General features: G+C 44.7%; 1 protein-coding gene across 2 annotated transcripts in view; it reads left to right on the top strand.

Annotated features, from left to right (window-relative positions):
* Cwh43 (cell wall biogenesis 43 C-terminal homolog) overlaps positions 1-23856 on the top strand; it is a 47439-nt gene continuing 23583 nt past the window's right edge. Inside the window, exons 1-10 of one of the 2 annotated variants that reach the window (XM_087582986.1) lie at positions 1-343; positions 1936-2065; positions 5370-5490; positions 6523-6677; positions 8223-8424; positions 9521-9609; positions 10595-10852; positions 13647-13772; positions 16860-16939; positions 22227-22332. In XM_087582986.1, coding sequence (XP_087439112.1) covers positions 6617-6677; positions 8223-8424; positions 9521-9609; positions 10595-10852; positions 13647-13772; positions 16860-16939; positions 22227-22332 — 922 coding nt within the window. In that variant the 5' untranslated portion in view covers positions 1-343; positions 1936-2065; positions 5370-5490; positions 6523-6616. 2 annotated transcript variants of the gene reach the window in all.

Genomic DNA, 23856 nt, shown 5'->3' with positions numbered 1-23856 from the left:
TAGGGGGTGGAAGATGGGATAGGGACTCTCAGACTTTGGTTCGGGCTCGGTGGCAGAATTGGAGAGCGCAGGCTGCACTAGGGTGGCATTTCCTCAGCAGCACTGAAGGCTTGGGTGGCGTCGGGCAGGGCGGCGCGCAGGTGTGCCAGGGAGGAGGTGACGCACCCTGCCAGGACTCCCGCGACCGCCTCAGACCTGCTCCGGGACACTGAGCAGACTGACCGGGCGGACCCCACAGGGAGCGCGGAGCGCACAAGGGGCGAGGGGACAGTCCTCGTAGCTTTTCTGGTGGCCGCAGTCATGCCAAGCCTGTGGAGAGCAATTGCCCTGGAGACCTTGCTGGGTAAGTCGAGGCTGCCCTGGCGCACACTGGCTGGGCTTGTTCCCTGCGGGGGTGACAGAGCTTGGAGAAGCTCGGCGCCAGGAATGGAGATGCTTATCGCTCCCCGGGTGGAAGCGAAGGTTCCCAGGCCCGGGTTCCGCAGCTCCCCCGCCTCCCTGGGGTTGCATGGAGAGTTCTCCCTGCAACTGCGTTGATCTTGTGCAGCTCAGGACCGTGACCTTCAAGTCTACCCCAATACCGTTTAGTACTGGACTTAGTTCTCCCGAGGAAAGGGTACTTGTGTTTCCCAGGGGCTGTAGGTGAGCACCAGGGTAGCTGTCTTTGACTCTAGCTCCTTATTTGAAGGGTCTTGGTAGCTGCGAGTTTACTAGTTTTTGTTTGTTTGTTTGTTTGTTTTGCCAACGCGCCTGCTTCTAGTCTCCTGGACTTACTTAGCAGTTTTTCACGAAGTACCGAGGATTTAGCACTCTGGTTCTGTGAGAGATGTATACTTAAACTTTGAGTTTAATATACTTAGAAAGGGAAACTTTTGGGAAAAGGCTAAGTCGTGAGGTTCATTTGGAAGCATGCATCCTTTGGGCCCTGTGGAGGGCGCTCTCCTGAGAACGAAAGTTTCTGCAGGCAGCCTGTCTCCAGAGAGATTGAAACTAATTTTTTCTGCCTCCCTCGGTGCCTAGTGAATTGAGGTGTGAAGTAAGTCACACTGAGTTCCTTCAGGTAACTGTGAGGTGGTGTGATACCTCCAGATTAATAACTCCGGGGAGGGACTTGGGAGAAAGTTAAGTGCGCTGCTAGGATCTAAGCTCTCTGTGACATTTAGTAGTGGGTCTGGCCAGGCATTCACTGAACTTTCCGGTTCTCAGAGGTTGGCGTTGTTGGTTTGCCCCAACTGTTTCAGTTTTGGTAGAAGTGGGGATAAGGTGTATTCATTTACCTCCTAGGCTGTGGATTGTATGAGGAACAAGCTATCTGGTTAAAACCCAGCTCAGTCTGGCACAGGGCGAACGCCACTGCCTTAATTATCATTATTGTCTAGGATCACCCAGCCTGTGCCCACAGAGGTGCCTCTGACTTCAGATCTGTTTCCCTCCCCAGCCCTGCCCAGTGAGGGCAGGTTTAATGAAGGTCTACTCATAAGTAAAAGTCTGTTGCTTCACTAAAGGATGTAAGTTGGGGTAGGGTGGAGGGATACTTTTTATGATATTTCTCATTACATATGCATGGGAAAAATTAGGCGAGAGTATTTTATCAGTCAGAATCCTGACGGGAAGCTGGTTTCATCTCAGATGGTCCAGCCTATGCCACCGTAAAGAGATCATCTACAGGCACAGACATGGTTTTATGACTACATGATTATGGGAACAAAGAGATCACGACAGACTCACAACAGCCTGTCCTCCGCCCTGCCTGCTGGGGAGAGAACTGATCTCTTACCAACACCCAGCTGAAGCCAGAGGCAGGAAATTCAGCGCAGAGCGGAGTGTCAGGAACTATGTCAGACTCATATTCTCTCTTAAACGTTTGTCCTAGGCTACATCTCCTGGTCTCTCTACCACGGACTGGGCCCCATGATCTATTACTTTCCCCTGCAGACACTGGAGCTCACAGGGCTGGAAGTGTTTGGCGTAGCCTTTCTCTCTCCGATACTCCTTACAATCCCCCCATTCTGGAAACTCGTCAAGAAAAAGCGGGCACTCACTTTGCTGAGGATCATTACTGTAGGTAAGGCCTCGGTGTCTGGGATTCTTCTGTCAGTTGAAAGCAAAATGGTGTGGGCTGTTCATTGCCTGAGGGACGGCTAACTTTTAAAAGTCATCGGTTTCTTTTCCTTACTATTGCCTCAGAAAAATCTTGGCGGAAGTTGGAAAACCACACTGAGCCAATGCATTTTTTTTTAATGTCTATGCCTGAGAGGGAAACATTTAAAATTCAGTGGAATAAGGAGGGAAAGGTGCCTTGGAGAACAGGCCAACTATGTCAAGACTTAGAAATTCTGAGAAAGATAGTGCAATGGTACCATGTAAGAAACGAGAGTTATGTCACAGAAACATCCTAGCAGGTGGACAACTGGCAGGTGAAAACTATTTGAAATGCTGTTTCCCCAGACAATATCAACAAGCCAATATTAAAAGACAGCCCCCCCCCAAATGCCCCAGAAAATCAGCAGAAGATATATGCAGTCCCTGAAAGGGAAATACAGTGAGTTCTTAAAAATACAATAAAATCGGACCATCGACATGATTCAGTAGGTAAAGTCGTTTGCTCCCAAGCCCAACAAAGGGAATTCTATCCCTGATTCCAATCAATAGAAAGAGAGCCAATTTCCGAAAGTCATCCTTTCACCTCGACGTGAGGTATCCACCTGTGTGAACAGACACGCATTCACACGCTCTCACGTGCACACACGTGGTAGACGAATGTAATACAAATTAAAAAAAACTCATGGCAATAATGATACACACATATTTATAGCCTCACAAATGGATTGGCAGATGACAAAAAAAAAAAAAAGCATAGCCCTGGATTGGAAGGGTGGGCGACAGGTGCTCATGCATGGCTGGTGGGTGTATAAATCAGCACAAAGCCTATGGAGGTCGGTTTAGCGGCATTTATTCACACTGCAAACCTGACCGAGCAAAGCCTTTCTGTCAGCAACCCCACCCAGAATGTGTCCTACGGATGCACAGACAGATACACGATATGTTGAACACATGAATCACTGTGGGGATATTTATATTGGTAGGACAGAAACAATCCAAGTGCCATCTCTAAGAGACGAGTTAAATAATCAATGCTTATGAAACTTGGAAATGCTATGCAGCTACAGAAAGGAAGTATTTTTAATAGATTTTTAAAAAAGAAAAAAGATGTGAGCTTGAAACTGCTTGGAGCTGTCCCTGGAAGTTGGGATTCTCACCCTCCTGCCCAGCCCCAGGGGGGCTTCTCCGAGCCTTTCTCAGGGGTCTGTTGGTGAGCAGCACTGGACAGATCTATCTGGAAGCTGGCCTGTCATGGTTCCAGGGGCAGTGTTTGGAGTCCCTAGGAAAGCAGGGCAGCCCTTTGCTCTCCCTGTCCTTGAAGGAGACAGAGCATGGTGCAGCAAGTTCTGAGATCCCCCACGAAGGTGTTGAGCTTCTTTTTTTAGAACCAGGGTTCAGAAGGAATCATGGGAGAGATGGCTGGAAATGTCCCTTTGCAAAGATAGTGTCCATCAGAAGTGGTCATCTGCAGGTGACAGAAGTGAAGCCGTTTGCCTGACACTGACTGCAGTGACAGTTCGGTTGGAGCAGAGGCAGGCTTAGGGTTTCTGTGTGAGTCATGTGGCCTTAGCTTTACAACTTGGTTTCTTATCATAGTCCAAACTGGCTTCTATGGCAGGGTTTTCTCTATGACATCATGCGTGGCACGGTAAGTCTGGGTATAGCCTTTGTATAGCCTTTCTTATTGCGATGTCAAAGTACCCTAACAAAAGCAGCCTAAGGGATGGAAGGGTTGTTTTGGCTTTCAGTGTGGGGATTCAACCCGTCTGGATAGGAAGGCGAGACACCTGGTCACACGAGTCTTTCCAACACAATCAATCCGCCCTAGAAATCCCCTTGAAGGCACACTCTGGAGTTTGTCTCTTAGGTGGCGGTACATCCTGACGTTGACAACCAGTATTGCCCATCGTGGCAGCTAGTTAGGACATTCCCTGAGTTGCTTCCTGAAAACCAGCTCTATGAGTGGAAGACCTATAGCAATAGATAGGCAGGGGGCTGGAGACATGGCTCAGCAGTGAATAGCCACTGGCTGCTCTTCCAGAGGACCCAAGTTCAATTCCCAGCACCCACAAGGCAGCCCACAACTGTCTGTAACTCCAAATCCAGAGGATCTGGCGCCCTTGCACAGACATGCACTCAGAACACCAATGCACATAAGATTTAGAAAATCTTAAAAAAGAAAAGAAATGAAATCGGGTAGGTAGGGAAGTCAGAGATGAGGATGGAGGATGAAGAGGCCATCTCTGCCAACGATGACACTGGTGATTGCTGGGCTCAGAAGGTGCTCTACAGAGGATGCACTGGTCCATGACTTGCTTTGAGGTCCCCACCCCTGTATTCACCCCCTGACTGTTCTATACACTCTCACTTTTGACATCTCAGATATCTAAATTAATCACCATGCAACGAACTATGAAATTAATTTACACGCATTGGCCTGGATTATTTTTTTGACCATAAATACTTTGACTCATTTGGATGGCTAAAAAAACCAGACAATACCAAGTGCTGACAAGGTGTGGAACAACTGAATTTTCACGTATTGTTAATGGAAAAGCAAGCAGTGTAAAGTGGTGTGTGGCTGCTCTGGGAAACTGTTCGGCAGAGCCTTGGATAGTAAGCAGAGCTCTAAACCTTGTTATGTAGTCTATGACAAGCAAGCGTATGTTTGCACAGAAATTGTGTACAAGTGTTCAAGGCAGCGATATTCGTGAAAGTCGAGACATAGAAGCAAGCAAGCGCCTATCAGCTGATAAATGAGTAAACAAAATACAGTTTATTTATACAATGGAATATTATTTAGTCATAGAAGAGTGAAGGACTAATCTAGACTACAATATGGATAGACCCTGAAAGAATTATTCTGAGGGCAAGAAGTCAACCACTAAGGGTAAGATTCGACTTAATGTAAAATCCCCCAGATAGGAAAGCTCCATGGAGACAGAAAGGTTGGCAATTGCTAGGGTCGGGGTGGGAGAAAAGAGAGGGGAACTTTTTGGTGGTGGAGAGAATGTTCTAAAGTTATTGGTGACAGTTTACAACTTTGAATGTGCTCCAAACCTATTAAGTTGTAAATGCTCACACTGTGAACCTTATGTGAGGAGACTCCTACCTGAATGAGTACAGATTAAAGATATGCACAGGTACGTGTGAATTCTATCTTCTTCAGGGTAAAGGCTGCACCAGACACAGTGTTTGTCAAATGCAGTCTGTCAGGTGTCAGGGCACACTTGCCAGCTCACCTCTCCTCCTCTCCCTGTTTGTAGGCAGCGTAGCCTCCTTTGAGGCTCCGAATGCCAAACTTCGACTGATAGTCCTTGCCCTTGGTGTGTCTTCTTCCCTGATCGTGCAGACTGTGACCTGGTGGTCAGGAAGTGGACTGCAAAGGTACGACTCAAGTCTTCTGTACTACAGACAAACTGGTGTGACCAGTTCCCTGGAGGAAGTTCTGGCCATTAGTTTCAGGACAGTTTTCCCATTCATGGGGCTTTGTAAAAGTTCCCCCTTCCTTTTCAAAAGAGCAAAGGTTCAAACACTTGCTACCAATCTCATTTTGCTCTCAGTACTAGGGACTGAACCCAGGCATTGCATGTATTCAGTATTCTCCCTGCTGTATTGCTATGCTTCCAGCCCCAATAAATCTTAAAAAAGATTTAATAAAGTATACACACTTTAAAATTTAGATTTATTTACTTAAAAATATTTAATGTGTGTGTGTGTGTGTGTGTGTGTGTGTGTGTGTGTGTGTGTACAGTGTAGATATGTGTGTGGAGCTCAAGGACAGCATTCAGTAGTGGATTCTTTTCCTTAAAGCTTTAAAAAAAAAGGTTTATTTTATGTATTTGAGTACACTGTGGCTATCTTCAGACACATCAGAAGAGGGCATCAGATCCCATTACAGATAGTTGTGAGCCACCATGTGGTTGCTGGGAATTGAACTCAGGACCTCTGGAAGAGCAGTCAGTGCTCTTAACCACTGAGACATCTCTCCAGACCCATGGATTCTCTTCTTTTACCATGTGGATCCCAGGGAATCAAACTCAGGTAGCTAGGTTTGGTAGCAGGTCCCATGGCAACACAAATTGTACTTGGTGGTTTTTTTTTTTTGTGGGGGGGGGGGCGGGCACAACGGCGTGAGGATAGACCTGCGAAGATTGCAAAGTGAGTGTGATCAGGGTGCATTTATGAAATTCCCAAATAATTAATAAAAATATTTTGCTGGGAAAATTATTGTAAGCTGCCTAGACTTATGCATAGGTTTGTACTGGACTGGAGAAAGGCTAAGTCAGGGACATACATCACTGACGATCACTGGCAACAGGACTGTAGATCCACACTCTGTGAAACTCTGTGAAATCCACGGTGGATGGAGCATTGAATCCACGCTTACAGTCTTTCACAAACGACTTTCACTTCCAGGTACCTCAAAATCTGGGGATTCATTCTGGGACACATTCTTCTTCTTGTCCTCCGAATATGGTACACATCGTTAAACCCAATTTGGAGCTATCAGATGTCCAACAGAGTCATTCTGTCACTGAGTGCCATAGCTGTGTTCGACCGAATTAGCACAGGTAAGGATAGACTCAGTTTGTTCGGGGAGCTTCTCTCTGGTGGCTTCTGTCTCTTTCCTGAGAAAGAACTTTCCTCTGTGGTGGTGCTGGGAATCGAACAAGGACCGCAAGCGTGCAGAGAGAGCACTGCCGACTATCTTAAGCCCCCAGCCCAAGACAAGTGGTAAAATTAGCTTTCTTGCAATATAACCTCATTTCAGCTTTCCCTCCTGATGAACAGTAAGAGACACAGCCAATGGGCTGTTATGGAGACAGAAGGCTCAGGCTCCTTTCCAGTGCACACATGACTGGCGGAAAGTGAAGGGGAAACCATGGCTGGGTGTGTCCATGCTTTCATGGTGGACTCAACCAGATCCTGTTCTTCAGCTTGGGTGGTCTCTGTCCTCTTCCCACTTCCCAGCACAGGATTTGAGTCTCCATTCCCAGCGTCCGTCTGTCCTGTGCCCTGAGCTCCAAACCCAGACCCTCTGGGTGTGTGAATACAGTGGTGTGAACACAGCGGTCAGTGTTCTTCGCCTTCCTGTTTGAAGATGTGTTGGGTTCTAGGGGCTAGAGACCCTTGTCACAGCCAATTGTCTCTTACTCAATGAATACAGCTCAGATGGCCCCTCCTCTCTCACTCTCAGCTTGATCCTCCGATCCTTGACCCCTTCTCTGTCCTCACTACCCACTCCTGCTCCTTCCCTTTCCCTTGGCTTTCAGTTATCTCCTTTCGCTGGTCCCGCTCTTGTCATAATAATTTTCTTTTTCCAAGTAAAAATTGGGCTGCCTGTCCCACAGTCAGGCCCCAGGGCTCCCTTCGGTCTGTAGAAGCCTTCATGGAATTGCAGTAGGTTCTTATGTGGGTACAAAGAAATTCTCTGGCCAACATTTCCTCCCAGGACCTCAACTTAGTGTGTGAAGTTGTGGCTTTGATGAGAGTCTCTAGTTAAACAGTGCTCAGGATCAGGCCAGCAGGACACCATCAATGTCAGCCTCACTTTATTAGCCGTGTGATTTTGGACCAGTTAGTTGGTCTCTGTGGGCGTGGATTCTAACCTGTAAACTGGGATTAGAAACAGAGCAGACCTCGGAAGGCAGTAAAGGTGAGTGGAGTCGTGTTAAGGGGTAGGGGCTCACACATCTTAGGCTCACCAACACGCAGTTAGGATCCTGGGTACCCGGAGTGTTCCGTGAGATCCTCTTCTTCCATGAGAAAGCAGGTTTTTGTGTGAGGATGTGGCACTCAAGTTGGATAACGCTTGTTCTCTCGAGACCACGCCCTCTTCTTCCTGCCCGTCCTTCTCTCACTCTGTTAGCTTCATAAGAAGTCGATAGCTTTCTGCAGGTTTACTTGTCAGGTTTACCTGCTTTCCCTTAGACCACCACCCCAGGGCTAGCCAGAAAAGATCCCTCCATCAAATACCTCAGGTGCGCTCAGCTTCTTACGGCGCAATATCCCCTTTCCTAAAACAGACTTCTTGAAGGCTCAGTCCATTTCTCACAACCGGGAGCCCTTCATCCTTCTCTCTTTCTTTCCCCTTTTGTTTGTTTTTTAAATTCTAGATGGTGACTACAGAAACCCTGAGGGGAAGAAACCGGATGAGGCCGCCACGCGCAGGACCTCTCTATCCAGTTGGCTGTTGCCAGGTGCCGCCTTTGGGAGCCTCGTGTTCCTCACGCACTGGATCTTTGGAGAGGTCTCCATTGTTTCCAGATGGGCAGTGAGCGGTCATCCCCACCCAGGGCCTGATCCGAATCCTTTTGGGTGAGTTCGGCTCTGTTACCTAAGAGGAGGAATCAGAAGGGTGGAGGGGAAGGCCTGACACCAGCTGGTCATTCCTTTCAGCCCCTCTGGTGCTGGTACTGGGTGGTCATTAGACCGATTACATTATCACTAGACTCTTTCCTGTGCTCTCTGCAGATGGCAGAAGGGTATTGTTTTCCTCATAAACTTAAGAGGATTAGTGGATAATAACCCAGGTGACAGTCCTAAAACAGTGCCTGGTGTGTCGTAAGAGCTGTTTGAGATTAGATTTCAGTTACCTAAGCAATGCTTTGTTTTAGCTCCCATTGCTATTGGATTTCCACTGCAGTTTAATTTTATAGATAGTGTGTGTTTTGCCTCCATGTCTGTCTGTGCACTGTGTATTTGCCCAATGCTCGTGTAGGCCAGAAGAGGGTGTCTGATCCCTTGGAACTGCAGTCATATCTGTTCGTGAGCCACCATGTGGGTGCTGGGAGCCAAACCCAGGTCCTCTGCAAGAGCAACAGGTGCTGTTCACTGCATCTCTCCAGCCCATTTTAAGTTCTCCTCCTGTTAAGTCTTTGAAAATTATAAAATAATGGAATAGCTTGTGGTAGCTAAAAATAAACCAGACTGTCACTAGTTTTAGCAATGTAGACATTAGAGAAAAGCAGTACTGAGATAGAATGGAGACAGAGGAAGAGGAAAACGCCACAACAAACTCTGCCAAGGACTTTTCCTTTGGGCTTTGGCAGAGTCGTTTGAAGTGTCAGGGGGCTGCAACGGGCTATAACTTAAGAATTGCCGCATCTACATCGACCGAGAAAGTCTATAGGAGCCATTTGTTAGATGTTTGGCTACTCGAACGTTCTGTTTTGCTTTATTTCGGTTTTGGCACTGATGCTGACTCCAGAGTCTCCTGCATGCTAAGCAAGTGCCCTTCCTCTGAGCGACGCCATCAGCTCTTCTTGTGTGTTCGGTGGACAAGGGCTCTCATTACCTCAACAGTTTCATATCCACGGTGGGATGCAAATGAATGTAGCTAGGGATAGTAGATCTATTTCTGATTATGCTTGCTTGATCATTTATTTTGCTTTTTATTTTCACTTATTTGCAGAGGTGCGGTTCTGCTGGGCTTCGCAAGTGGACTGATGCTATCGGGCTCATCATGGCTTCGTGACACTGGGTTAGCCTGGTGGATGACAGGTATGTGGAACTGACCTGCAAATACATTGTTATTGCCCCAAACAGTGAGGTGTCTGCTATAGATATCTTGAGGAACACTAACGAAATGTATATACTATTGCTGGGCTGGTGCAGAACATGACTTTAATCCTAGTACTTGGGCAACAAAGACAGGTGAATCTCTATGAGATGGAGGCTAGACTGGTCTACATAGTGAGTTCTAGGACAGAAAAGGCTACACAGAGAAACTCTGTCTCAAAAAAACCTATATACATGCATACATATGTACATAATATTTTATGTAAGGCCCAATATGGATACATTAAAGCTGATTTCACAGGAATTGGAGGAATGCTACATGACTTCAGTGTTGGCTCAACATTGGTTAAGTTGTTGCCTGTCATGGACCAGGGAGAAGGCATAGTCCTGACCCGGCAGGCTCTGGGAAAGCAGTGGACAGAGTGTAGACTTGCTCCAGCAGCAAATGTCTCTGGAGTCTTAATGGTGTCCTCTCTTGGGTCTGTGTGGTTGAAGAACCAGTGTATATATTGCCAGACAGCACACAAATGGGCAACAGTTACTTAGAAAGTGTCTTAGCGGAAAAGCTCTAGAAACCACACAGACCCCATGTTTCCTACTTTCTTGCATCTGGATGGTTGTACTTAATGAACATATTTCTAATTTTTCAAATAACTTCAGTGTCTACTACCTCGAAGACTGTAAGGCTAGCTACTGTGATGCCCATTCCTACCCCTTCCCAAACAATGAGCATTGGCCTGAGGTTTGCTGGACGGTTCGACTTTTAGGAGGGCCAGCGCCAGGCTGTGACCCAGAGGAGACTGCCTTAAGTTGCTGCACCTTGTCTTGCTGGGGAGCTGAGACTGAACCAGTGGCCTCCTCAGGCCTTTCGGGTTCTCATGTGCTATGAACTGGCCATGCCAGGCACTTTGCCCTTCTCTTGCCTGACATATCCTCTCCCATTTTTGGCTTTGTTTCTTACAAACAGGAGCAACTTCAGCCATGGGTCTCCTTTATCTGCGCACTTGGGCAGCCGCTGTTTCTGGATGCGCACTGGCAGTCTTCACAGGGTCCATGTGGCCTCAAGTACTTGGACATCTTATGAACTCAGGGACAAACCCTGGAGGAGCCATGACCACTGGCATGAGCCTTTATGTTCTACAAGTGTTTTTCTGTGCCTGGTGCACAGCTTTTAAGTTTGTTCCTGGAGGTGTCTACGCTAGAGAAAGGTCTGATGTGCTTTTGGGTGAGTACACGCTTACAGATCTCAATAAGGAAACAGACACAAGTTCTCTAACACTGGCCAGGACTCAGCGTCTTCTATGATGGCTGGAAAGAAGTACAAGGACCAGGACAGTCCATGTTCTTGGTAAGATAGACTCTAGGTAAAGAAAACCCAGGAGGATGTCAACATCGGAATGTTGCTCCAATTAAGTGCACTTCTACAATATTTATTACTCAGCTGCAGAGGCAGGGGGATCTCTGTGAGTTCTAGTCTGGCTCAGTTTATATGTCAAGTTCCAGCTTGGTTAGGGCTACATAGGAAGGCTGTGCCTCAAATAAACAAGCAAATAAAATAAACTAGTTGAGAAAAAAATGTCTAAGTAGAGCTTGTCATAGTAGAGCTTGTATTAGAAACTCACCAAAATTCAATGTTCATAAGCTTAGATCACACTAATTAATGTTATTTAATTATAATTAATCATAATTAATATGCTAAGTGATTAATTATTAATCAATGATTCTTATTTTAGTGTTTTATTTTCATTTATTTTTATATAAATACATTCATTATATTTAATTTATTTTATATATAATTACATATTTACTATATAGTAAATATAATTTATTATATTATTTAATTATTATAAATGTTACAGTAATCAATATGTTAAAAGTTATTTTTCTGAAAAAAATGGAGATACTTATTTATAGCAGGTGTATAGAAAACCAACACTGTCAATATCTCCCTCTCTTTCTTCTTTTTGTGACAGAGTCTTACTTTGTAGCCTAGGCTGGCCTGGAGTTCACTCTATTGATCAAGCTACCCTTGAACTTATGCAAATTCTTCTGCTTTGGCCTCCAAAGTGCTGGGCTTATAGATGTGAACCATTAGCACTGCCTAGCTCTTTAATATCCAAGGAAAGCACAGCAAGTCCTTCCACAGTAGAACCTTAGAAAGTGGGGAGGCATCCATACTGATAGGGATTCGGGTCTGGCTTGCCCATGCTTCCGGTTTTATACTTGTCCATTTATTCTCACAATATCATTCATTGAGCATGCACTGTGCTCCTGGCACAGTGTCAGGTGCTGGAGATGAAAAGCACCGTGTTCCTCACTACCCGGAACTTTGCTGGGATGGGGGACGGGACCATACAAAGGTAAAACAATAAACAAATCCTTAGGGCATTTCCAGGGCATGGGTACCTGATGGGAGAGGTGTGGCTTCCACACACACTCCACCACAGTTCTCCCAGTCCCTACAGCTCTCATTAACCAACCTAGACATCTGCCAGGGCAGGTTGCTCTGGAAGACTTACTGTTAAGAGAAACAGGATCCTTGAGAAAAGGCCTTGGAGAATTCCCTATTTCCAGCCTCGACTGGAGCTCTCACCTCTTTAGAAAAACTCACAGCCATGACCTCAATTCTTCCCAGACCCCTCTGCACCTCCCAACCCATCCAACTTCACATTATTTCTCTTTATTAAAACACACGCATGCACACGCACACACACACATGCACGCACGCATACACACAGACACATACACACACACACACAGACACACACACACAACATAAAAAGTCATGGGGTCTGATGTGTGTTGGCATGTGACCTACCCCAAGTGTGGCTGATATACCCAGTGCCACTGTTGAGGAAAATTGATTTCTCCCTCTCCCAGTAGATCTCAGTTAGAATTAGCTTCTTGGTAAGGGGTAGAACTTTATGCCCAATTTCCCGAATTTTCTTGGCAGGTGCCTGGCTTTGCAAACTTTGTAATTCTTATGGTTTCTTTCAGGTGGGTCTACTCTGTCAGGCTCTGCTCTCTCTGGCGTTCTGCATTTTTCTTACTCCAGCTTGCTCAGGGCGCTGCCGGGTGGAGGACGGGAGTAAGTAAGAGCTGTGTTGTGCCTACCTTTGTTTCTTTGGAGCTCTGTGAATGATGACCTTTGCTAGTTCATTCTCCCTACTCATAGGGCTGGAAACCATGCTTGATCTCAGCTTCATGCAAACGAGAACCTTCTTTAGTGAGAGTGGCGTGGGAATAGGGTTACATTACTGAGTGGGTTTCTACAAAATATCTTTACTCGTTCTCAGAGAATTTCACACAATACATGTTGATTGTATTCTTTCCCCTTCTCCAAGTCCTCCAAGATCATCTCCCACCTCTCTACCGACCCAACTCCACATTTTTCTCTTTATGAAAACAAACATAATAATAAAAAAGACCAACAGAAAGTGCTCACAAAGGCACCGAGTCTGATTTATGTTAGCCAACCACTTGTAAGCCTGTGGCCTGCCTTGGGGTGTGGTTGATAATCCCAGTGTCATTCCACTGAGAAAAACTGATTTACCCTCTCCCAACAGACATCAGTGGCAAATGACTTCTTGGTTAGTGGAGGGACTTTGTGCCCACTTCCCTGTCTCTGTGCTGGCATTTCACCTAACTTGAACCTGTGCAGGTCTTGTGCCTGCTGTCACTGTCTCTGTATTGAGTCTGGGGAGGGCTGTTTCCTTACAGTCATCCTGTTCCAATATTTCTGTCCCCTCTTCTGGTTGGTTACTCCATCCCCACCGCTATAGACCAGTGGGCATGCCTTGCAGCTGAATAGCAGCTCCATTTCTCTACCTTATCCTCTGCAGAAGCACTAAGTGCCCTTAGCCACTGGGTCTTTCCAGCCCCAATCTCCCCATTTTTTTAAAGAATTAATTTTTATGATACTGAGCATTGAACGTAGGACCTCATGCATGCTAAGGAAATGCCCTGCCACACAGAGCTATGCCCCATCCTTCTATTCTCTCTCTCATCTCTTTTAACAGGGATCATAATGGTAATTATTGGATTGAGCATGCTGTTTAGACCTAAGAAAAACCTTGACTTTCTTCTTCAAACAAAAAACAGCTCTAAAATGCTTTTAAGAAGCACTGAAAAATACATGAAACTTAGTAAGTATAGTTTTATTTGCTTTTAAGAAAGTTTGGTATATACTTTTTCCCTTCCTTCCTTCCTTCCTTCCTTCCTTCCTTCCTTCCTTCCTTCCTTCCTCCTTCCTTCTTCTTTCCTCCTTCCTTCCTCTTTCCTTCTTCCTCCCTTCCTCCTTTCTTCTTCCTCCTTTCTTCCTCCCCTTCTCCTTCCTTCCTTCCTTCCTCCTTCCTTCCTTCCTCCCTCCTTCCTCCTTCCTTTTTCCTTCCTTCCTCCTTCCTTCCTCTTTCCTCCTTCCTTCCTCTTTCCTTCTTCCTTCCTTCCTCCTTCCTTCTTCCTCCTTTCTTCCTCCCCTTCTCCCTCCCCTTCCTTCCTTCCTTCCTTCCTTCCTTCCTTCCTTCCTTCCTTCCTTCCGTCCTCCCAGCTCCCCCCACCCCCTTTTCTTCCTTTGCTACACAGGATCGCTATGTAGCCTTGGCTGTGCTGAAACTCACTATGTAGCCCAGGCTGGCCATGAACTCACAGAGCTCCTTCTACCTCTGACTTCCCAGTGCTGGGATTAAAGGTTGTATATATTTTCCATCATGGAATCTAAGAGTACCACGAAGCCATATTTTCCTGCTGGTTATCTTTGATGTTTTCTTGCCTTTTTTTGGTTTGTTGAGACACATTTAAGCAAATCCCCAATTCTGTGGCATTTCAACCCTAAATATCCTGTATGGTTTTATTTCATTTCTAACATAGACAGTTTAGCAGGCAGAATTTCCAAGATGCTTTCTTTAGGCAGTCAAGACCATGCATTTCATTCTTATTCTCTTGAGGATTAAACATGTTAACATTAGTATGTTGATAAACGATAGACTCACACGTGACATTAAATCATCTCTGACTCATTTTAAATGAACTGGATTACACACAAATATTTAGTGAATGTGTGCAATGTGCCAATTATGTAGGATACAAGGACATGTGAATACTGGTTTCTGCCCTTAAAAGTCTGAAACATGGGCTGGAGAGATGGCTCAGTGGTTAAGAGCACTCACTGCTCTTCCAGAGGTCCTGAGTTCAATTCCCAGCAACCACATGGTGGCTCACAACCATCTGTAAAGAGATCTGATGCCCTTTTCTGGTGTGTCTGAGGACAGCTACAGTGTACTTATATATAATAAATGAATAAATCTTAAAAAAAAGTTTGAAACCTTACCAAGGGATACAAAGTATTATAGTAAACAGAGATAGGCAGCAATTGAAGCTATATAGGTCTTCAAAATATTTCTAAATATGTCTTATCCTAGCGTGGGAAGATTGCATTTAAAATGGGATTTTTCTCGGTGTGTTGGTGACCGCTGCTTCACGGTGACACATCTGCAGATGGAGTTTGTCCTCACCCTGCTCGGGAGTCTGTGGACTCTTCCACTCCGAAGATTCCCGAGTTGCTTAGATCTGGGAAACCCTTGCCATTATTTTTCTTGTTCTCTTTCCTTCCGTCCTTTTTCATGTCAACTAGTTGGATCCCACCTTCTTCTGTTCTTTGTGTTTTTTAAGTGCTTTCATTTTTCCTGCCTCTGTTTTTTTTTTTAAATTGAAAAATATGTATTTACTTATTTATTCAATGAGAGGGCGGGGCATGTGTATGGAGGCCAGAGGACAACTTAAGAGGGTCTGTTCTCTCCTCCACCATGTGGGTCTTGGGGACGGAACTCAGGTCTTCTGTCTTGGCAGCTCAGCCTTTACCTGCTGAGCCATCTTGCTGGCCCTGACCTCTGTGCTGCCTTTTGTCTTAATTCTCCTGTAAGCTTTGTCTAACGTGGTCTAAATCTTGCCCGTTGACCTTTTCTCACTCATTAAATTACATATTTTTATTTCTATTTTAAAAATTTATTTTAGTGTGTGTGTGCGTGTGTGTGTGTGCATGTGTGTGCATGCGTGTGTGTGTGTGTGTCCACCAGCATGCATGTCTGTGTACCACAGGCATGCCCGGTGCCCATGGAGGCCAGAAAAGGCTGTCAGATCCTCTGGAACCAGGGTGATAGACAGTTGTAAGCTGCCACAAGCTGTGAATTAAACTTGGGTCCAGTGCTCTTGACTGAGCCATCTTTCTACCTTTATATTTTCATCTCTAAAAGTCTGGTTTATGTCTTTACAAACTTCCACGATTATTTTGTCTTTGTTGTTGTTGTTGCTGCTGGTTTTTTTTTTTAAGATTTATTTATTATATATAAGTACACTGTAGTTGTCTTCAGACACACCAGAAGAGGGCATCAGATCTCATTACAGATGGCTGTGAGCCACCATGTGGTTGCTGGGATTTGAACTCAGGATCTCTGGAAGAGCAGTCAGTGCTCTTAACCACTGAGCCATCTCTCCAGCCCATCTGCTGCTGTTGTTTTTTAATTTACTGAAACTATTCTTTGGCAAATTTGCAAATAAAAATCTAAAATATATGAGGTGGTAAGTTACAGATGAAATGTCATGATTATTTTGTCTTTAGCCTTACAGTATCCAGCCATTCTTTGGCATGCAGTCTCCCCTCCACCCCCCTCTCTCTCCCCCTCTCCCCTCCTTCTCTTCCTCCTCCTTCCCCTCCTCCTCCTCTTCCTTCTTTTAAAAAGATTTATTTGTTATGTCTATATGAGTACACTGATGCTGTCTTCAGACACACCAGAAGAGGGAACCAGATCTCATTACAGATGGTTGTGAGCCACCATGTGGTTGCTGGGAATTGAACTCAGGACCTCTGGGAGAGCAGTCAGTGCTCTTAACCACTGAGCCATCTCTCCAGCCCACTGTCTTCTTTGTAAACACACTCGCCTTATGTTCTAATTTTTAACTTTTGACATCTAAGGCTTTTATGTGCTTGGTTCATAAGGACATCTTTTCCTGCTCTTTTGGCCTACAGAAATATTTTTCTTGTGTGGTCTATAATTTATTTTTATTTTATGTTACTGCTCTTGGAGTGCTCTCAGGGAATAGTCTTTAAAGGCCTGGTTTGAAAGTGTGGGGTATGTGTATATGTCCTGCACAGACTCCTCGGTCAATAGATATAATTTTGAAAAGGTTATTTAAAATGTTTAGTTTCTTTCTAATGATTCTTTCTTCTTTTTGTTTAGTTTTGTGGCTGCTTGTTGGTGTGGGGTTACTGGGATTAGGACTGCGGCACAGAACCTATGAGAGAAAATTAGGCCACGGGGTAAGTAATTAACCTTTTTTTCTTTTTTTCGGAGCTGGGGACCGAACCCAGGGCCTTGCGCTTGCTAGGCAAGCGCTCTACCACTGAGCTAAATCCCCAACCCTAGTAATTAACATTTTGAAATGAAGTTTTATTCTCTATCTTTCTATCTATCTATCTATCTATCTATCTATCTATCTATCTATCTATCTATCTATCTGATTTATATATGATCTTAAACTTTTATTTGACAATGTTTTGACACCTGGCCTCTTTTATCTGTTTTTTAACAGTTTTTTATCTGTCTCTTCCATGAATAACTTTTTCTCCCTACAGTCCACAGCCCTCCCTTCTACTTTTATAGTATATATGTATTTATTTCAATTACAAATATGAGGGAAAATATGTGATATTTTGTAAATGAGCTATTCTTAATATAAATGTAAACAATAAACTGATCATGACTGTATTTCTTTATGTTTGTCCCCAAAAAGTACACAGATAAACCAATATTTACTTAAATCTCCACCTCAATAGCTGAGCAATTAAATGATCGACCATTGCTTTCTAATCTGGCTACGTCCCAACCCCATCCCATGATGCTTGCATTTTAATGTTGAGCTGGCCTTTTGGATCCCTTCTTCATGGCTCCAATTCCTCCATCCTGCCAGCTGACCCGAATCACCCTCTTTCCCTCTCTCCCCCCCTCTTTCCTCCCCCTCCCCCTCCCCACTCTCTCCCTCCTTCCCTTCCCTCTCCCTCCTTCCCTTCCCTCTTCCTCCTTCTCCTTCCCTCTCTCTCCCTCTCTCCTTTCTCCGGTTGGCAGATGTCCCGCCTTATTCTCTATTCTACTCAGTCATTGGGTGACTGCATTTATTGACAAGGCAGAGAATAAATGGTAAGGAGTGTTTACACAAACGTGAGACAGGAGGGTCTTGGTCTAAGCATTGCAATGCTGTGTCCAGGTTGGAAGAAGATGTAAGAAATCAGCAGTTGAATAGCGCAAGGGTAAAGTTTGCACAGCGCACAAACACATCATCCTACAATATTTATTTTTCTGAGTCCAGCTTGTTTCACTTAACATGATGGTCTCTAGTTGTATCCTTTTTCAGGCAAATGACACGATTTCACTCTTTTTGGTTCAGTAAAACTCCATTGTGTACATTTTCTTTATTCATGGGCAGCTTGGTTGGTTCCAAGTATTGGCTATTGTGACTACTACAGCAACCAATGTGGACGTGCAAACATCTCTGTGCTGTGTTAACTTAGACCCCATTAGGTGTCTACCCAAGAATTGTATAAGCTGACTATATGGTACTTGTGGTTTAGTTGATGTAGATGGTTTACTTTTATTTTGTGTGTATATTTTGCCTGCATGTATGTCTGTACACCATGTGTGTACCTGGTGCCCACAGAGGTCTGAAGAGGTCAGAAGAGGGCTTCAGAACGAGTTGCAGGTGGTCGTGAGCCTACATGTGGGCACTGGGAATCAAACTCAGGTCCTCTGTATGAACAGTTAGTGTTCTTAACTGCTGAGCCATCACGGCAGCCTGGTGGTCTCAGCGTCTGGAGGAACCTTTATACTGACTTCCGGAGTGGGTGTACTACTCCATGTTCCAATGCACAGAGATGAAAGGTTCCTCATTCTCCACGTGTGTTCTCGTGTGTTTTCTGGACGGTAGTCATCTCGCACTATAGCATGAATCTGTATTTTCCTGAAGGGATGTTTTTCCTTCTACTTATTAGCCATTTACATTTATTCATTTGAAGAGAATGATTTGTTTGCTTCATTAACCCATCTATTGCTGGGGCAATTCGGGTTTTGGCTGTTTAAGTAGTTTATTTATTTATTTTATATATGTGAGTCACTGTTACACCTACAGGAAGAGGGCATCGGATCCCATTACAGATGGTTGCGAGCCACCATGTGGTTGTTGGGAATTGAACTCAGGACCTCTGGAAGGGCAGTCAGTGCTCTTAACCACTGAGCCATCTCTCCAGCCCTCTTCTGTTGCTATTTCTATATCACTGTTTGACTCAATGCTAGACCTGGGTACAGTGACTTTAAGACACTGGGTCCCATTACCTTTACTCGTAGTCATAGGACGGAACAATTAAGGAAATGATAATGGCAACTTGCTCGTGCCTTTCGTCTGCACTTAGTTTTCATTCATGATTTAATCAATATAAACTGTAAAAGACAGAGTATTTTGTACTTGATAGAGATTGCTGAGGATGTGAATATGAACATCTTCTATTCAAGGAGAGTATGAGGAAAGAATCCTCGGTTTTGTAAACGATATATGTCTTGTACGTTGCCATGGCGTGGACATTATTTTGTCCTTCGCTTTTTGTCATTTTAAACATTTAGACGTGTGCCCACTCCTATAGAGAGACAGAAGAAGAAGAAGCCATTGCGAAGCTATGTTTCCCATCTGTTCTGGTAAAGAGACAATTGTATTTCACGGTGCAGCCAGAGTTACGGTTTGAGATAAAATAGAATTTGAGAGTTATTGCTGAATCCTAGCAATCTGTACTACCAGGAAAAAATGCTTTCATATTCAGTAGAAAGCGATCCTAAGGAAGGAGACTGTTTCCATGTTTCTCTGGCTCCCCTCCCCTCCCGCTCCTTCTCCTCAAGTTATGCTCAATACTAAACCCAGGGCCCACCCAGCAACTATTTCCTAGTAAGGAGAGAGTAATAAACCACCAATACGGGCACTTTTGCTTGCCCTTTCCGTGTTAGTTTTTATTGTTACAATATGCTCTCCGGATGAAGAGGATGCTGGTGTCAGCCAGAAGTTCTTAGGGAAGGAATTGTTTGGATTTGATTCATTTGCTTGTTCATTCGTCCACTTACTCATTTGGCAAATGTTTACCCACTGCCTCTTGCTATGCCCAGGGCTGGAGGGACAAGATCTCTGCGCTCCCCCACTGTGCATTCTAGTGGATAAAATTGGTGTTCAGGGGGCTGGGGATTTAGTTCAGTGATAGAGCGCTTGCCTAGCAAGCACAAGGCCCTGGGTTTGGTTCCCAGCCCCGAAAAAAAGAAAAAAAAAAAAAAAAGACGGTGTTCAGGAGAAAAAATGAAGACAGACTGGCTGTAGGCCCAGTGGCTTCTCAGGAAACTGTAGAATGGAAAGTTAGTGTCGGGCAGTTAGGGAAGGCTTCTCTGACATTTGCGACGAGACTTGAAAGTTGATTTTTTAAAAAATCCAATTATTTAGATGTAATCCAGCTGTGATTCAGCTAGGAAATTTGTATGAAGGATCGAGGGAGAGCCAGCTCAGAGTGTTTGAGATGCATCCGAGTGGCCTGCAGGGCTGAACTGTTATGGAGTGGAGGCTGATGCAGGTGCAAAGGCTGAGGAGGGCCTCATCACACAGGGTTTCACTAGCCGAGGTGAGACACCTGTGAAGAATGAAGGACTAATAGACGTAAACATGGGTGCTAAAGCCAAGAAAAAATGTAGGGGTCTTTCAGTGCTCCAAGAAAGAGGCTTTCTGAGCGGAGCAGTACAGAGGAAGTGCAGGGATTTAGAATACATACATACAAACACACACACACACACACACACATGCATACATGTTCACACATGCACGCAAGTATCATATGAACATGCGCACACACAATACTCTCATGCACATACTTTCGCTCTCACACACACATGATACACACATATACACACATGCACACACACTCACATGCAGGCATGAACACAAATATCATACAAACATGTACACACACACTCATGCAAATACTTTCACTCACATGCATACATATATATATACACACACACACGTGCATATACATATTTAAATACGTGCATGTACATATATACATACACGCACGTTTAAGAAATAGTCTTTCTGGGTAGCCTTGGCTACCCTGTAACTTACAGAGATCCTCCTGCCTCTGCCAAGGGCTGGCATTGAAGGTTCTTGCTGGGACAAAATGTCTGTTAGAACAGCCTGGGAGAAGGATATTTTCCAGCTCAGTTTCAGGGGAGGGAGGCATAGTGGCTGGGACTCTCTGTGGTGGTGGGAGCTTGCTTGGTGCCCTGTTGCATCTGGCACATCAAGGACATAAACTCATAAGCCCTGCCCTTACAGCCCTTCACCTGTCAGTGTGGTTACATGTGCAAAATGTTCCGAAACGTCCCAGATCAGCACTACGGTCTCCCGAGAGAGTAGCTTGAGCAAATGAGCATTGGATAAACTTGACGATTAAGCCACAACATTGAGGAAGGTGGTTTTTCCTTATTTGCTTGTTTATTTGAGATTTCTCTTATTGTTAATTACGTGATTGTGCATGTACCCACGTGCATAGGCACATGTAATTGAATACAAGGGCCTTTACAGGCCAGAGGCCTTGGATCCACTTGGAGCTGGAGTTCCAAGGGGCTGTGAACCAAAGAACATGGGTGCTGGGATCTGAACTCAGGTCCTCAGCAATACCAGTACATTCTAAACTATTAAGCCAGTTCTCCATCCCAAAGCATTTTTAAAAATCAATCCCCATGCATTTTTCCACAGTGTTAAGGCATATTATAGAAGCCCAAACAATATTGTCAATATTGTTGTGTCTGTGTTTTTAATTCCAGCTACATTGCTTGCAACTTTAACACCTTTTTTTTTTTTTTGAGTTTTTGAGACAGGATTTTTGTTTGTTTGTTTGTTTGATTGTTTGTTCTTTTAATGTAGCCTTGGCTGTCCTGGAACTTGCACTGTAGACTGGGACTGGTCTGGAACTCACAGAGATCTGCCTGCCTCTGACTTCCAAGTTCTGGGACTGAAGGAGTGTGCCACTCTGTTGTTTTACATTAACACTTTTTAAAAAACTTAAAACCGTCTTCATGTGATTCATTCCCATGGAAATGTGTTACTCAACTTCATCTGTTAAGGCTAGGGTTCTGTTAAGTGTGTGACTTCATTTGTTTATGATTTTTCTGTGGTGGGACTAATTTAATGGGGATAGGTAGTGTTCTATGCATCACCATCATCATCATCATCACCACACACACACACACACACACACACACACACACACACACACTATAAGCAATGGTTATTAGAAACACTTTCCAAACATTTGTCTGAGCAGCCAAGTTTAAGCTAGAAGTTCACAAATTTGCTTTGAGAGGACCATAAGGTAAGGTCCTTATTTTTATATTTTAAATCTGGGTAAATGCCTATGGGATTTTCTTTTCTGAAATGTGAATTTTAATAGGAGAGAGGTAGAGAAGGGTGGGACCCCAAACTTCCACTGTTCATAGTTATACAAAATTATCACTTCAACAATTCCTCAGGCACCAGCGGACGTGGTCTCGGCTGCCATCTGGCCTTTTAGGTTTGGATACGACAATGAAGGATGGTCCAATCTAGAGCGGTCTGCTCAGCTGCTCAAGCAGACGGGTGAGTCCTGCTGAAACTGGCTCCAGGTTCTGAGAAACCACCGTGCTTCCTTTTATTCTCCCCAAGTCCCCGAGTCTTAAGATTGCTTTGTATGTGCTAAGTCCCTAATGAGGCTTCACTTCGTGGTCAGGTCTATAATCTCGCACCTCAGCTGTCCTTTGGAGCAATCAATTCATTGATCCTGAACAGCCTATCGTACTGGGTGGCTACAGGAGGTTCATCTTCTGCCTTTGCTGTCAGAGATGCTCCTGCGCTTGTCACCTGGGGATCTAAGAACCTAATGGACTGTCAAGCAGAAAGAGTTGAATGTATGGTGAAAACTGTTTTCAGGGGCTAGAGAGATGGCTCAGTGGTTAGGAGCACTGACTGCTTTTCCAGAGGACCCAGGTTCAATTCCCAACGCTCACATGACTTACATCTGTTTGTAACTCCACTTACAGGGGATCTGACATCTGCACACAGGGATACACGGGGGCAAAACACTAACACACATAAAAAAGAAGAAAAGGAAAAGAAAATTGTTTTCCTAAAGCCCCAAGGCCAATCTTGTCTCTGTGCCCTTGAGGAGTTTTCTCTTCATGAAGCATCCCGCAGCATGTGGGGATCCAGGTCTGAACACTTCACGGTGTATGCAGCACGACAGTAAAGGAGTAAGGTTCTGGCTGTTCTCCACGTGAAGCACAGCCTCTGAGAAGTGCTTCGGTCCTGCTTAGAAGGCTCACAGACACGTCAGTGCAGAGTCTAAGAAAAGCTGACAAACTCATTTCTATACCAGTACCATGGGGCTTTTTGCCTTGGACTAGAATGTCATTGTGGGGTTGGAGATGTGACTTAGTGGGTAGAGTGCTGGCCTAATATATGCAAAGCCTGGGTTCAGCCCCTACTACTGAATAAAGTAGGCACAGTGACACATACCTGTGAACCCCAGCACTCTGCGAGTAGAGATAAGACAGAAGTTCGAGGTCATCCTGGGCTACGTTATGAGGCCAGCCTGGGCTACATTACAAGGCCAGCCTGGGCTACATAACAGCCTGTCTCAAAAACATAAAAAGCCAAGTGTACAGTATTCTACTGTTTCTGCACATAAGCTGCAAATTTGTAAATGACATGAAGATTATTTGAACTTCTGGGGAAAGTGTCAAGACTATTTTAAAAACAAGTCAGGCAGTGGTGACAGACGCCTTTGATCCCAGGACTTGGGAGGCAGAGGTAGGTAGATCTCTGAGTTCGAAGCCAGCTTGGTCTACAGACTGAGTTCCAGGACAGCCAGGGATACACAGAGAAACCTTGTCTCAAACAAACAAACAAACAAACAAACAAACAAATGAAAACAAAACAAAAAAGCAAGTAAAAAAAACATAAAATAGTAGAAAGTGTAGCGAAGTCATACTTTTCTCCTTCCTTAAAATGTCTTACGCTTTAATTAAGTTATAAGCACCCAGCACAGATCTGAGCCATATTCTTAGGATGCATAAGAATGATTAGTTTTGGGGTTCATGAGGTGAGGGTCGAGAATAACATTCT

This window comes from Rattus norvegicus, chromosome 14 (assembly GCF_021556685.1).
Source record: "Rattus norvegicus strain SHRSP/BbbUtx chromosome 14, alternate assembly SHRSP_T2T, whole genome shotgun sequence".
Lineage (NCBI taxonomy): Eukaryota > Metazoa > Chordata > Mammalia > Rodentia > Muridae > Rattus > Rattus norvegicus.
The sequence above is the reverse complement of the archived record's forward strand: the minus strand, read 5'-3'. Positions and strand labels throughout refer to the sequence as shown.